A 16,168-nucleotide genomic window follows, 5' to 3' on the forward strand; every position below is an offset into this window, starting at 1 on the left:
GAAGCCGGGTTGGGGGGACAACGTGAGGGAGAGAAAGACACACAGAATAAAAAACACGATGAAAACAAACACGCCCCCAACTGATACAGTTGAAGAGCGAGTAAAAGAGAACGAAGTCTCTTGGGTGCAAATGGAAGAGTAACTTCGTCTCTGTGAGTATGTTTATTTCACTCAAGCTTTAAAAACACGTTTTTATAGCCTTAGCTAGCAAGGATATTTTTTGTTCCCCGGTTTGTGTACAGGATACAGTAAAAGTCCTTGACTGCAAGAAAGCTTTCCACATGGCTTCCGTATAGAAATTCAAGCAACAGGTGAAAATTGCATATCAAGTGCCTAGGGCAATCACAAACAACTTGTGGAACATTTGTCACTCAAATAGCAGTCGAAGAAGAACACATTTCAAAATCTATCTTAGAAAAATATAAAAATTTAATAGCAAAAAGTTTGAACATAACAAGCTGCGGTCAGAAGTTGAACCCCGCAAGAACTTGTTCTTAATATTAGTCTGCTCAACCGAAGTAAATCCGCTCACATTTATTTCAATTATCACTAAATGCAATTCTCTTTATACACTTTCATGTGAATAGTATGTTCCCTTAACAAACCACTTAGTAACAAATAGAAAGCAGAATGTATAAAGTTTTAGTTTAAACAAATTTAATGGGCAAAGTTTGAGCTTAAAGACGAGTGAAAGACTTAGTTGGCTGAACGACATGTTTGTTATCCGACTTTTATGTTAAACCTTTCTTTAAAAGTCCGATCTCTAAATAAACTTACTTTGCTTTTATACACAGTCACAGTCACAAAAGAGTATAGAATTTCGGCATAGCATGATTAAATGTTAAGATCGAGTAAAATACCAAGACGATTTGCTTTCCACACGTTGCATAGTGAAAAAAAAGAAAAAAGGGATGCCCGTTCATTGTTTTTATCAGCCATTGTGATAAGAAACTCTATTAAAACACATACAGTCACACATACACTCGCACATTAGTATGTGTGTATGTAATTGGCCATGTTCCTTGGATGTATAGATACATAAAAACATATGGTCCTGTAAAGGATTTCGTTTTTCTTACTACACTATGCTACTTGCGTTTGCCTTGGCGTTGCCGTCGACAGCAAAGCAAACTGCGCTGCTTACGCTGACGCTGAAGAAAAAAAGAGGAATGGGGAAGTAAGTGTGAAAAACATTTTTTACAAGAAGGTAATCTGCACAGTGTTTAAAGCAAAATGGACCGAAATAAGCTTGAGAAGGAAGATTGTTTTGCGACCTGGAAAAAAAAAGGAGCCATAGGAAAATGATCTTTAATTTTATTCCTTACTTTGAAAAGGGACCCTGGGATCTTGTTAACATATCTTAAAGAGAAACGTGGTTGACCCACTATCAGACAAAGGAAGTAATAACAAAGGGGAAAAATAACAAACCGAACTATACCCAGTGATATGCAAGAGAATGGAATAGAATAAAAAAAAAACTACAAATAATATAAACAAAATGAAAGAAAATGAAATTGGCGCTCGTGAAATGTTAACAACGTTGACTGCTGAAGTAGACGCCGACTGAGAGGTTGGCGTCGCAGCTAACGCTGGCAGAGCTGAATGTTTTTATCCTTTCTTCGATATGTCGTCGTCGCGGCATTGTGTGAGTCTATGTGGATGTGTGTGTGTGTGTGTGTGCCAGGACATCACACAGTTTCGCTTTTCTTTTACAACTTTTTGTTATTATTTCGTTTTTTGCTCGACGCTTGGCAATGTATTTCTTTCAGTCGCTGCCATTTTTTTCATGTGGCAAGGAACAAAAAGGAAAAAAATATAAGACCAGCACAAAAAAAAAATGGGAAAACAACAACACACACAGGAAAAAAAAATACAATTTCAGTTGGATTTTTTATATCCACAAGACTCATGTGTGTGTCTGTGTGTATGCTTGCTGGTGTTCTTGTGTGTGTGTGTGTTTCCTTGAGTTTCCTTTTCGCGCGCGAGCCATTTTGCTGTTTCTGCTCCTTACAACAAACATGAGCACCATAAGTTGCCGTAGCAGGAACTGGAGCTGGAACTGAAGCCATGGCCAAAGCCGGAGTCGGTGCCGGGAAATAGCTTGCTTCCGTTGTCAGTTTTTTTTTTATTTTTTGTTCTCTTGTTTTCTTTTTTTTTGTGTTTTCTTCCTTTTTTTCTCGCTTCCTGCTTCCTCCGCTGGTTGTTGGCTGTTGGGAGCCGGCAGAGCTGCTGCTGTTGACGCCAACGTCGTCGATTGTTGCATGTGTTGCCTTTGGCGGGCTTGCAACTGTCGTTGTCTTCAGCTCTCAGTTCCCAGCTTGGTTCTGACCAAATCTATTGCTACACGGTCGCGGTATCGCACTCGCGTTCGCGTTGGCGTTAGCCTTTACATTTCTTAGCCCAGTTTGTGGCTTAGACGCTAGATGGCGTCTCTTAAAAGATGCAGCTGACCGCAACAGGGCTGAAAGGGTTGGAAAAAAGTACAGACTTTAAGTGAAGACCCAAACTTACGACTTAAAGAAGAATTTTTTTTGGACATGAGCTACCAAAAGGGCTAAAGGGCTTCAAGTACTTGCAACTCGCTAATTCAATTTGTCAAGAAATTGGCTACAAATCTTCACTTTATCACCTAAACTCTATTAAAGAACATGAAGTGCAAACTTTGCTCAAACTTTTTGTTCTCTGACTTTTCCCCTTAAGTACTGACCATTGAGTCAACTCAAGGTTACCAAATTGAGGCTTTATAAGGATCAAACTGTACAGTTTCAATACGATTGGATAATTTTGCCCAAGAGAATGAAAATTCATAGTACAAACATGAAAGGGCAGCAAACGATATAAAAGAAAATCAATCTCTCATCTTTCTCCACCTCTCTTGAAACCTCTTTAAGTTCTCTCATGTTCTACCCTCTTTATTCGCGCCTCGGCTGAACTTTGCGCAAATTCAGCTTTATATTTTTTTCTTCTTGTTTCCTTTTTTCCTTTTGTATTTTCCGTTTTCTTACAAGAAAATGCTGCAGTGCTGCTCCGTTGAAAACTGCAATTGTATGTCTTTATAAAGGAGAAGCAAGAGGAAAAATTATAAAATACAAAAAAAAAAAAGCCAAGAAAAGGAGAAACAACAAGTGTAGAAGGAGCAACAAAACATTCACAACACACACACATTCAATATGTGTGGGCTAACCATGTATATGTACATATATAAATGTGTATGTGTGTGTATTTGTGTGTTTTTTTATATACATACTTATTTTTGCTTCGCGCGCGCTCGCAATTTCTTTTGCGGACAGCTTCAGTGCTTCATGCCTTTGGCTGGTGCACTTTGAGTTTTAGTTTTTCAGTTGTTGCAAGTTATCCCATGCTCCCTGACGCAAGACGGACGCAGACGGACCCAACAGGACTCGACAGGACACACAAACAAACAAACCAAAGCCAACACCTACACCCACCTACACAGCCCACCACAAAACTTAAAGACTTAGCAACTGCAATGCGTCGTATGCGCAATATCTTGAAAGAAACACTATCAGCTGCTATTGCTGTTGCTACTGCAGATAATGCTTGAACTTTAATCAGCAGACAGAAAAACGAAAGCCCGACTGAAATGTGTTAACTGTTCGAGTGTTGGCCAATGTGAATTGCAAAAACGTGATGTGAATGAGAGAATCATATGTGAATTGAAAAAAAAAATCTCTCTCTCTTGTCTTTTGTATCTCCATAGTTTACAAAAACTACCTAAAGTTCCTCTTTAAAGTGCAAAGCAAATAAAATAAATTAATAATAATGTAAACGAACTAAAATAAAACAAAAATAAACCAAAGTTCCTACAATTAGTGCAAAAATAAATACGCCAAATAAACCAAAAAGTTCCTAATATATAAAATAGAAGTAAAACGTAGTCAAATATAATAAATAAGTAAAAAAGAATTAATTACGTAAATGTATAAAGAACAAAGAAACATCGTAAGTGAAGTCTTGGATAATTACATTAAGCTGGATGGAATGAAATGGATTAAATGGCTCAAACTAATGTCTCAAGATAGATGAATAGCGCTTGGTGTAGTATCAGAAAAGTTCGAGTATATTAGATAACGACAGGTCCTACCTACAACTACTTGGCCATCCATAGATCCTCTATTATAAACATGCAAAATAATAAACGCTGAATTAGATTTAGAATTCTCTTAATATGTTATAAACGCTGTATGAAGCTGGAAAAGACAAAGGAAAATAAGGAAAGATCCTTGTTTGAAAATTAGGAATTATGAATATAAATTTGTCTATATTTCGATCTCTTTGAAGTTAAACACAAATTATTACAAATTAGTAAAACCCAGATAAAAATCTACTCTAAAAAGCATTACCAAAGAACCTAAGACAACCTACTTTATTTTTAGAAGATATTAAGTAGTTAAATAGTTAACTAACTTAATGATAGCAGACATTTCCATATCACTTTTCTTAGACTCACAACGCTACAAATTGCTATTTTGAAGATTAAAATGATTTCTATAAGAGCATATCCAATCATAGCCAATAGTTGCCTTAGGATTCACTATGACAGAGCATACAGCAAATTTTTCAAAGCTAATCCTCACCTATAGGCGACAATCGAGAAGAAAAAATGAAACCAAATATTACTTTAGTGACATATCAAAACTGGAAAAGCACAACCGGAATGACAAATGAATGCTAAACAAATCAAACAACCAGCAAAACAAATAAATCTCTGTGGACATATTCTACCACATTCACACAAAACTGTTTACTAAACAATGTGCTAACCATCAGCGATAAAAACAAAAAACAAAAAAGGCTGAAAACCAAAATAAAATATTCCAGTGGAAAAACTTGAAAAATAAAAGAAATAAAAATGCAACAGCAACCACCACACATTTTTCAAGGTCATTTTGTGGCAAGTTTTTCCGGCAAATGAATTTCTATTTGTTTCATTTTTCAAACACAAAAAAAGAAACATACAACACTTCAAAAAAAAAAAAAAGCTGAAAACTTGAAAACTTGTGTTTTTTGTTTTGGAAAATAAAAGAAAAGCAAAAGAAAAAAAGAAAAAAATGTACATGAAATTCGCTGGCAAAGTTTTGCTTGTTTAGTTTCTATATGACAGTGTGTGTGTGTGTATCCAAGTGTGTCTGTGTGTGTATGTATAAAAATCAAACAAATAAACTGCAAGCCAGTTAGATAAATTGCTTTTGGCGTACATGGAGAGGGAGAGGCACCATTTGAAAGTGAAATTCGTTGCCTACATTTGGGCGTTTGCTTACATTTGTCATGCACGAACTTCCACGAACGAAGTGCGTCAGCAACAGCAACTATCAAAACAACAACAACAACAATCATGCTGAAATGGATATGCTAAAGGATCATCTCAAGCGTTATCAGATGGGACCGCCCACACCATCCGTCACTCCGGTGCCATTTCTTATGCCCGCCGAGTTCTACAAGAGCCTCTTTGCCAGTGCCGTCCTACAGCAACAGCAACAGCAGCAGCAGCAACAACAAAAATGCGATGGCTTACGTTTCTATGTCCAAACGCCATCACCAACACCGCCTGCAGCTTTGGCTGCTGCAACAGGAAGTGGTAGTGGAAGTGGTGCCTCTTTGTCCACCAATTTGTTATTCTCTTCGGCAGCTGCAGCCGCTGTTTGTGTGGCGGCTGCAGAATCAGCCAAGCGCACTCAGGTGAAGCAGGAGCAGGATGAGCAGGACCAGCAAACAGAATCAAGCGATGAGAGAGAAGTGCAAATGAAGTCTAACCTAACGTTTAGAAGGCGTATGGGAAATGTTAGTATCTGATAAAGAATTTAAGTTCTTTAAGCCGAGATCACATGAATAAAGTTAATTTCCTCTATAATTTACCTTTCATTTTTGTCAACCCAACAAACAAATTAAGATATGTTACTGATAATGGAGACACTTTGCACTCCGGGGCTTAAAACATGAGCTCATCCCGTAATTGTTAATTGCCATCTGATTGTCCTCTTGATTTTTGATTTCCTATTTGTTGTTATAATTATATTTTCATGCAAAACTTTAGTTCCTTAAAATGTAATCCCAAGTCAAGTAACCCAAATCATGTCGTTGGTGACCCTTGCAACTTGCCAAAAAAGTTTGCTTGTATTTATTGTTGCTAATTATGGAACTGGACCGGTCAGTGGACCGTGCTGTGTGTAGCCCGGCGCCAGCCAACAATAACAAGTAAAAATCATCAAGAAATCATTTCATTTTTCATGCTCAATGCTTTAACCAACAAAATATGTATAGAAAAAAACCCTTTTTCACCTTTTTTTCCTTTTTTTGGCAGAAACCCCAGAGCAACGAAAACAACAGTTACTCCTGGTCAACGCAAAACGGCGGACACCAACACGACGAAGTCGTCAACAGTAACACGAACAACCCAACAACGCCGCCAACTCCACCCATTGAGGGTAGCCAAACAAGTTCGGCATCCGCAATTAATTTGAATCCAACTCAACCCACCTCACAGCAGCAGACGCGTCCAAACTTTGGCAGTTCCATAAAATCACCACCAGAAACAAGGGCCCAAAATTCTATAGCCTCGTGCAAAAGTCAACCGGAGGAAAATAATAACAACAACAACAACAACAGCAACAACTCTAACTCAACAGCAACTGCTGCTGCTGTGGCTGCCGCCGCTGCTGCTGCCGCCGCTGCAAATATGCCGATCGGCAGCGTACAGGGACAGAATCCCACACAGGGATTGGTACACTGGATGAGTGCTGTGATGGCCGAACATATGACAGGTCAAACGCATCATGATCCCACAGCAGCTGTGGGCATGCATTACATGTGGAATGGCAATGTCGATGTAAGTACAACTACAATAACCTCTTGTCCGCCTTCCTTCCTTTCCAAAAACTCCCCCACACAATCAGCAAGAGGAAAATTATCTTTCTCTACTCTTTTTATTATTGTTTTCATTACCGACACCTGCAATTGACAAGGTGCTGAATGTATACATAGCTGAAGATGTAAAAGAAACTAAGGCCAACTCTCTTCTCTACTTCTTTTGGCTTCCAATTAATGTGCATTAAAAAACTTGTTCACGTTAAGTGAATTAAATGAGCGATGCGTAAGGGTCTTATCAAGAAGTAACAAAGACTGTGCAAACTCTTTTTGCGTAGTACAAAAATGTCTCATTATTTTTAAAACAACTTTCAAATGTCCTTAGATTTTCACAATCAAAGAACAGAACTAAAGAACAACTTACAAGTATAAACTATAAGTTATAGAATAAAATATGAAACAAAAAGGTTAGGGCTAAAATATAAATCTTTTGAAATCTGAAAAGCTTTCTCTGAGAGTGCATTATATGTTGATTGCAAGATTGACTCTAAGATAGACTTACATATTTCAATGATATACAAACTTCTATTTATGGAAGAACCTGAAAGAAACAACCAAATTCTATTGTCAGCAGACCATCCGAGGTTAGGGATAAAGACTCAAATTTATGAAATGATCCAATAATTAAACCTTCGACTTAATCAGACCGTATGTGGCATCATCTGGTCAAGTAGCTTAAATTAAATTTCACCATAATTATAAAACCTTCCGAATGAGCAATGGGTCGAGAAACACCTACACAATGATACTTGAGCAAAGTTCATGTGGCAAGAAGACGACCTTAACCCGACAGCAGGTCAACTTATTACACTGACCATTCCCATTCATTGACTTGGCCGCAATCACAATTTATTCTTGTCTTTTTTTTTGCAAGTCCCTTGCAATTTTTAGCACGATTCATCATCAAGCTCCCCCGCATACGAAAGGCCTTTGGAAAAATTCTTACCCTAACCCTTTCCGTGCACTTTCACTCGACGACAACTTCAGCCATCTAACTCGAACCGTTGGCTGTCTGCAGCTACACACAGACACTCAAAAGGAAGGAATATAAAGAGGGAAAAGAGAAAGCAGCACGCAAAACGAGAACCCAACCTAAGCCCTAAACCCTTCTCATACCCATATCCTTGACCGAGCAGACGCGACGTTGGAAAAAATCCTTTGAACGGCTTCGTAGTCCAAAAAAATTTCATTTTCCTCCTCTTTTTGCCATCCCGTTGCTACTCGCACACTTTTTTTCCCCTTGCCCTTCTCCCCCTACATCCATATCCTTAAGTGAGAGAGAGAGAGATTCGTCCTGGCTTCGTCGTCTACTTGGCAGCTGCAGAAATTTTCGCTCTCTGGCTCGCCGCGTGCCATTCCGTAGAATTTTTTTCCCTTCAAGATGTAAACAAGTTCAACGCGTCGTACAAGTTTTTCTTTGAGTTTTTCTTCAGTTTCTGTTTTTGTTTGTTTTTGTGTTTTGAGTTTTTTCGTTGCTGTTCATTGAGTTTGCTCTTGATTTTTTTTTTTTTTGTTTTGTTCTCTTTTGAATTTTCTTTTTTTAAAGCTGCGAAATTATTGTTTTGAATGGAGATTGATTGTCTCCAAGGACAACGACAGGAACGTGTCCAGGCCGAAAGGTTTGTCTCAGGTTTGCCCCCGCATTTCGCCTACTTCAGTTTGCCTCGTTAGCAACGCGCTTTACTTTTAAACGTATTTTCTTCTTGCTTTCTTCTTCTTTTTTAAGGAGACATTTCCCGAGTTAATTAATTTTTAAAGTTTAACAATGGCGTCGGGTCAACAATCGCAGCACTCACAGATTCTATAGTTGTTGTCACTTGCATTAGCTAAATTAGCTATTGGCCGAAACGTGAAGAATGAAAAGCGAACTCAGCCCACTAAGAGGAGGAGACACTAATTAATTTTAAAAGCAACTGCAGCTTAATTTTAGCCGAAGCGTGTAGACCAAGTTGGGACTAAAACTTGAAATTGATTTAAATGAGATTTTAAGTTTGTCATAAAATCATGGCTTATCATAATTATGTTTGCCAATGTTCAATAACCAAGTTAGAGAATAAATGGCTTATACAGATGATTTAAATGGTAGTTGAATTTATAATTGTAGCATAGATTAAGCCAAAATCGATGTGTTAAGTCTTTTAGTAAGTCTTTAAATTGTGTTAAGTCTTGAAAATAAACTTGACAATTGACATTTTTTGTTTATGTGAAGCTTTCAAAAAAAGAAGAAAACGACCCGAAAATGCTTCCCTCATCATAGCTTGTCGATTTGCATTCTGTATTTAAATAAACTTATAAACTAGACAGTGAGTGGAATTTACTTGTACACAATTTATGAAGTTGTTGGGCATAAGAAAATAATGAACATGTCAAACTTTAAAGTGTAAAGTTCCCCCTTTTCAAAGTCCTAGTCCCACCTTGTACTTCTTCTTTTTACATTAAGTTGAAATTCTGTACCATTCTCACACAATCCCTTTGTAAGATCCGCTCATCAGTTCCTCTTCAAAATTTTAACAATTCTAGATAACAAATTCAACTAAAGTTGCTTCACAATTACGACTGTAAAGTATCTTAAACCTTAATAATGTTGTTTCACTAGCCTGGCGAAAGGATTATTTGAAAAAGACTCACTCAATCACTCGACCGTATCGAATTAGTATTGGTAAAAAATGCCCAAAGCCCTAAACCGCGATGGGATCCACAACAAAAAGGCAACCCTAGACCGCAGCACGCCTCAAAACAAAGAATTGCAATTAATACTTGTGCTTCAATTAGAGAAATAAAAAAGCCTCGACGTGATGCCAAAGCGACAGTTGGACCAAAGAAAAAACACAACACACGAGAATACAGAAAAGTGAAAATTGAAAATGCGAAACGAAATGAGAGCACAAAATGGATTCCAACAGAAGTTCGGCCTGCTCCTGACTCAAGGGGGCGGCGGTCTCAATGGGTAATAGACGTTCCAGAGTCCATGGAATGAAAAACAAAAAAAAAAACCGCGCTTACCGCCAGGCAACTTCAATTTTTAAAGTAATTGCCACAAAGTTGTAGCACACTTTTCTTTGCATTTGCCTCGATTTTTACCCATTTTCCTTGCATTTTTTATATATGCAAAAGAAAAAGCACAACAAACTCTAACCTCAACAGAGTTGGCGACAAAACGCAGCACCACACACAAAAAAAAAAGCAAGCAAAAAGGAATAAACAATGCACATATAAAAACTAAAGGAATAAAATTTTTTGGTTTCTATCTATGGCAAAAAAATCAATAGAAGCAGACAGAACATGGCTAAAAAGATGTAAGAGAAAAAGAAGTTCACAAAAATGCAGGCAACAGAAAAAAAATAGGAAAAAAAAGAAGAGAACCTCACTGAAAAGTAAGTGAGTGAGAGGAAGTTGAATTCAAAGGTTGCTACATTGTAGAAAACGCGTTTTGGCGGCTGGCCATGGGTGGTTGGACGGGTGGTTCTAGGCCAAGCCAGAGTGGTGGGTGGAAGTCTGGTCCGAGCAATTGCAAACAAAAAAAAAAAAAAAAAGGAGGAAGCATTTTTTACGTTTTCCGCCTAATTTTTTGCACTTTTTTCGCCGTACTTTTTGCATAGAAGTTGGACCAAGCAAGCAGCAACAAACCCACTCAACCACCCGACCATACCCCTTCCTTCCATTCACCAAAACCACCGCCCAACCACCCAAAACTGTACAGAGCCTCAGTTGACGTCGCTGCCACTGCGAAGGGGTTAAAAAAAATTTATTTTGATTTTTCTAGGTTTTTTTTTTTTTGCGTACCACTAGCAAACATTTTTTTTCCATTTTCGTTCATAGAATGGAGATGAGGTTGAGGAGTGGCAGAGAGAGTGAACGAGTTTGTGTGAAAGAGAGACAGAGAGAGAGAGAGAAAGGGAGTGAGAAGGAGAGGAAGATGGAGAGAATTTTGCTGCTGCGCTGTGTCACTTTTTTTTGTGTTTTTTTTTATTTTCAAAAATTTTTTCAATTTTTTTTTTTTTTTTTTTTTTTTGCTGCGTGCTGCTGCTTTTGGCTGGCTGGCATGTTGGTTAGAGAGAACTTCCGTCCATGTTCATGTCCATTTCCATGTCCATGGCTCTGGTCATCTTCATCAGCCAGCTGCGTATGTATGTATGCGTATGTGTGTGTGTGTGCAAGCGAGTGTGTGTGAATGCGTGTGTCTGTCTCTGTTGGTAATTTCTCTTTTTTCTATTTTTTTTCCATCTACCACCCTCCTACACACATACATAGGAGTAAAAGAAGTTGGCTAAAACAACAACAACATCAACTAACGCTCACTAACACACACACACCTATACACATGTGAGCCTATCACACACTGGCCAACTCCCCTTGCGATATGCAACACTTTTTGCCAACTTTTTGGCCAACACCAAAAGCCGCCGCACTTTTGTCGCCGCTCGCCGTCTCCAATGCATCGCCGCCGTCGCTTTGACACCTCCGATTGTGTGTTACACTCAGTTTTCTATTTCAATTGACACTTTCATATATTTGTGTTTTGTATTTTGAGCTTGCCAGAAATTTTTTAGCCACTTGTTTTTCATCTTCCTTTTTTTTCATTTACCCCACCCTTTTCAAAGCGGCTTCCAATTTCAATAAACGGCAATTTTTCTCACTTGGTTAGATAAAAAACAAATTGATGAATTCAAATCGATTATCATTATAAAGTTATTGAAGTAGGCCAACAAAAACGAAAAGGGCACTTCATCAAGCCCTTTGAAGAGGTATTTTAATAATATTTTTTCTATAAATTTCAAGAGGTGTTTTAATTTTATAATTTATGAAGGGGAAAGATAAGTAGGAGAGATACATACTTGTTGTTTGTAATAAAATCCTTGCAAATTTTATGACGTATTTTAAAGCTTTTTTAAACAAAGTCTCAAAGTTTATTAGGTTGATTCTTATAATGTAATGTTTAAGTAATTCTATTTTTCATTAGTACCTTTAACTTTAAGTAATTCAGCACCCTCAGCTGATTGAGGAATGCCTACATACAAGCAGTTAATTTCAGTTTTAATTTGAAAAATAAAACAAATTTGTTAATCAGATTCTACAATTTTACAGTCCTCTAAGAATCTAGTTTTATATTCAATTGTATACTAATTTATTACATCGATTTGAATGTGGAAAATGTTTTCGCAGAACTCATAAAATTCTCACTCTTATGGCAAACAAATTTTTCTTAACTCTTTTTGCATATTTTACCCACCAATTGACCGAAATAAAATGCTGAACATAAAAAAACCAAACAGCATGCCAAAGATATAAGCGATTACAATCTTTGGCCCCCAACGCCGCGGAGCCATCAGCATGCCAGCGAGCATCATCCAATGTCCCTGAAACAGGAATACGAGGTAAGTATCTTAAATATAGAAACAAAAGCAACTACAGTATATAATACGCCAGTAATGTTAAGGTTTAAGCCAAAAAATTTGAAAAATATGTCAATAAAAAAAAAAAAAAGCGGAAACGCTGCCTGTGCTACAAACACAGCTGAGTAAAGTCATGAGAGAGAATATGACATAAAAAAGTGGAAAAAAATAAAAAATAAAAACAATTCTAAACTCGCGTGCTGCCAACATTTGGATTTGTTTTTGCCTCTTCTCTTTGCTTTTCCTATATACATTTTCTTTTATTTACTTGTCTGGCTCTAGCCAGACTTTGTTTTTGCTTTTACCGAATTTTTTATAGAAATAAACTTTATACATACATTTTTTTTTTTCATTCTATTTTGTTGTCTTTGTTGCATTCGGAATATTCGTTTTGCCTAAGCATATTGAAAGAGTTTAGGAGGAAAAAAGGCAGCCGGCCGGCGGTGTCATTTATATAGAATTTTATTTGATTTTCGGCAGCGATATCGATGTCTCTCACTGTGTGTGTATGTGCGAGAGTGGGCAAGGAAGAGTGTGTGTCTGTGTGTGTGTGTGAGAGAGGGGGCAAGAGTCATCCTAGGTCAGGTTCTGTTGATATTTAACCCATATTTGATGGCCCATGGCCATCAATATTTTCTTTTTGCCACTTTCACTTTATGTCAGTTAGAATAAATTTTTCTTTAATTTTGTTTCACCAATAACAATAAATATTAAACTTGATTTGAATTTATAGTTTTTAATTATGCAAATTTAATATTTTTAGTAGCATTTTCTAATTTGTCTATTTTTTTTGGAAAATATTTTTGGTTTTGATTTTTGTTTCATGGCTAATTACTTTGAGCCGAGTTGATTTATCAAATGCATATTTTATATTAATGATTAGTTGATTAGGTTAATTAAATGGGAATTTTCTCTCTCTCTCTCTCTCTTTGTGTTTAGTAGAATTGATGAAATATTTAATTTTAATTTATCACTTTCTGCTTTTAGGCCAAAATGAGTGACCATCATCACAATAATCTGCAAAAAGGTGAGTCATTCCATAAAAATTCCAAAAAAAAAAAGGTTCTCTCACAGGCCAAGCCAACGACTGACGAAGAAATCGTTTGCTAATTAATTGCTCACTAAGCAGTAGGGCAAGAACAACCAACACAAGGACAGAGAAACAATCACGAAACGGGTTAAACAGATATCTACCCAATAAGCCAAAGATTCAGATCAAAAGCGCGAGAGCTATCTCAAAGATTGCAATCTACATACAAAACTTAAATCGAAGAACGCGTGCGGGCCTCGAAGAACAACAAAAGCAGGGCAGCAGCTCCCACGACGGCAACCAAAAAGTCGCCGAAATGTTGACCTTTAACTGAACGTACAAGAGACTGGCTTACAAGATGTTTACATAAATTCCTAAAATGCAAACAACATTTTCAACATTTTCCAAGTTGCTAGGAAGAGGGCATGTTGCATGGTTGAGAGAGGCTCCGCCGCATTGACAGCAACACGCTGTGGCAGTGGCGGTAGCTGTGGCTACTGTGGCTGCTGGTACCCAGGAGTCTGGATCTGGACCTCCTTCAGTCTTGTAGCTAGATTCTCTATCGATAATGTCAACGCTAGGCAATTGGCCAATAAGGTTGTTGTTGTTGCTGTTGTAGTTGCTATTGCTGCAGCCTTTTGCTTTTGCAAGATAAAAATCTCTTAGTGGCCACATTGTTGCCATCAATGGATCTCAAATGTAGATGTAGATGTACCTCAGCATATCTATCTATGCGATCCTTGTACAAATTAACAATAAGCCCAACAAGCCCACTGAAAAATGCCGCTAAAATTTTATCGAAAAGAGGTTGACTGAGGAGAGGAGGAGGAGGAGGTGTGTATTTTGTGTGGGTTTATTTTATGTGTTCATGAACCTAAACTTTCAAAAACCCGTCGTAATTAACACTAAAATGGTTTGCTAACTAACAACAACAACAACAACAACGACAATGAAAGCAACAAACTAAATAGAACAAAACATTTATGCCAACAATTGCCTGCAAATGTTTTATTAGTGAAATGTTTCTGACATACTTTGCCATCATCATCTGTGGGACGCCACCAGAGCTAATTGCTTCAAGTGACTAGAATATGCTGGCAAATAAATAAATATTTAAATAATTTAAACGTTTAATAGATACAAGAACAATCAAATAACAATATGAGGGCAAGGACTTTGCAAGACAAAGGTTTGCAATAAGTTATCAAAAAATAAGTGAAATAGCCTAAAGAAAGGTCTATACTCTTTAGAAAATTGGGTCTAAATCGTTGTTAAAATACTTTTTTGTGATATGCCAAGAAATATATATATATGAGCTAAGATGGGTTTCATAACTGAACGCGACACAAATTAGAACTGTGCTCCGCTTTGATCCACTAGGTGAGCCGGTTCTTTTCTTCTTAAAATCACTCAATGTCGGTTTAGGAATTTTAGCAATCATTTCAGGGCCAATATGCCGAGGTCCTCCTCTGGTAACTGGGTTCATTGAGTTTGGCCATGGCATATCCTCCAACAGAGTCCTTTCCATTGTGCGTGTTATCCAATTGGCCAGCGTCTTTGACCGAATCCAGTTAATAGATAGACAAACATATCACAATATCGTGCCTGTAAGAGGTAGATTTTTCAGATTTAGAACAATAAACTGCATTACGCTGAGTAAAATATCATTTTCGAGTACAATTTAACATAACTCTCATTAACCAATTAAAAATGTATATTGGGCCAAGTGGGAATTAAGTTTTTAACAATGCCTTGAATGAAGCTCATCTTTATAAGTACATCTGTAACTCGAAGATGTAGAATGTATTCGCTTATCACGGACTCTTTACAATTGTTGATACTAACTTTACTTTTAACTTAATTGTAAATCATATACTTCAAAAATTTGTAGGAAAAGACGAATCAATAAAACGAATGGCTTTAAATTTCTAAATTATGTTATCAAATTAAACCATTCCAAGGAAAATTAATCGTCTATATCTTCCGGCGATTATAAAAGTATGTCGTCTAATTTGAGACAAAGCGATAGTTAATGCATAAAGTGAACTCAAAACTCATAAAATTTGTTAATTTTGTGAAATCCAATTCAGCAAATCTCTTCATAATTGTAAATCCATTTACGTTTATAAATATCTTCTGAACATAAAGCCTTTCAACCTCATTAACAAATTCACACAATTTTTACACGCAAATACGTTAAGCTGCCACAGCAGCAGCCGCAGCAGCAACAATAAACCGGCAGGAAAAAAAGCAAAAAAGAAAAACAAACGCTTAATTATGATAGAACTTCAGCAACGCCCGAGGTAAACCGGTAGAAATATTATAAAATGTGCAACAATTTTCACATAATCTACAAGCACAAAACCGTAACTCAGTCCAAACGATTTCCCAGTGGCAATCAGAACAGCCAACAAAATGACTCAGTTTAATTAGAAGATGGATGTGGCCAAGGGGCAGATGAATAGATGGGAATAGAGATGGGCATGACCATAGTGGAGGGAAGAGAGAGAGGGGCAATCCTTTTGCTGGACAGGTGGCGACATAGGTAACGTGAGTGAACGTGAATTGTCGGCAGCAACCTCAGCGAGCGAGGCTTTGACATGGGCAACGGGCAATCCAAACTGGCCACCGGCTACAGAGCCCGAGACTAACTTGACGTTGGAGCGACAGCCGTTGGATGGCGTTAGACGGCGCCATGGCCTGACATAATTCAACTAACTCAACACAACTCAGCAAGAACTTTAATGCAACAACTCAATTGCAATTGCAGGTCACTTTCTGGATGACAATCGTTTGGAGCATCATTCGGTGGCTGGACAAGGTGAGTCAAGTTATGGGAAAACTTTTGGCTTAGTTTTCG

The 16,168-nt window shown here is 37.4% G+C and overlaps 1 protein-coding gene across 1 annotated transcript in view; it reads left to right on the plus strand.

The window, feature by feature from the left end:
• The first annotated feature begins 5,176 nt into the window (after positions 1–5,176).
• rn (rotund) overlaps positions 5,177–16,168 on the plus strand; it is a 33,180-nt gene continuing 22,188 nt past the window's right edge. Inside the window, exons 1-5 of the mRNA XM_068299738.1 lie at positions 5,177–5,802; positions 6,323–6,847; positions 12,159–12,260; positions 13,266–13,305; positions 16,079–16,129. Of these exons, the coding sequence (XP_068155839.1) occupies positions 5,290–5,802; positions 6,323–6,847; positions 12,159–12,260; positions 13,266–13,305; positions 16,079–16,129 (1,231 nt within the window). The 5' untranslated portion in view covers positions 5,177–5,289. The remainder of the gene's footprint in view (positions 5,803–6,322; positions 6,848–12,158; positions 12,261–13,265; positions 13,306–16,078; positions 16,130–16,168) is intronic.

This window comes from Drosophila tropicalis, unplaced genomic scaffold (assembly GCF_018151085.1).
Source record: "Drosophila tropicalis isolate 14030-0801.00 unplaced genomic scaffold, ASM1815108v1 contig_878, whole genome shotgun sequence".
NCBI classification, from domain to species: domain Eukaryota; kingdom Metazoa; phylum Arthropoda; class Insecta; order Diptera; family Drosophilidae; genus Drosophila; species Drosophila tropicalis.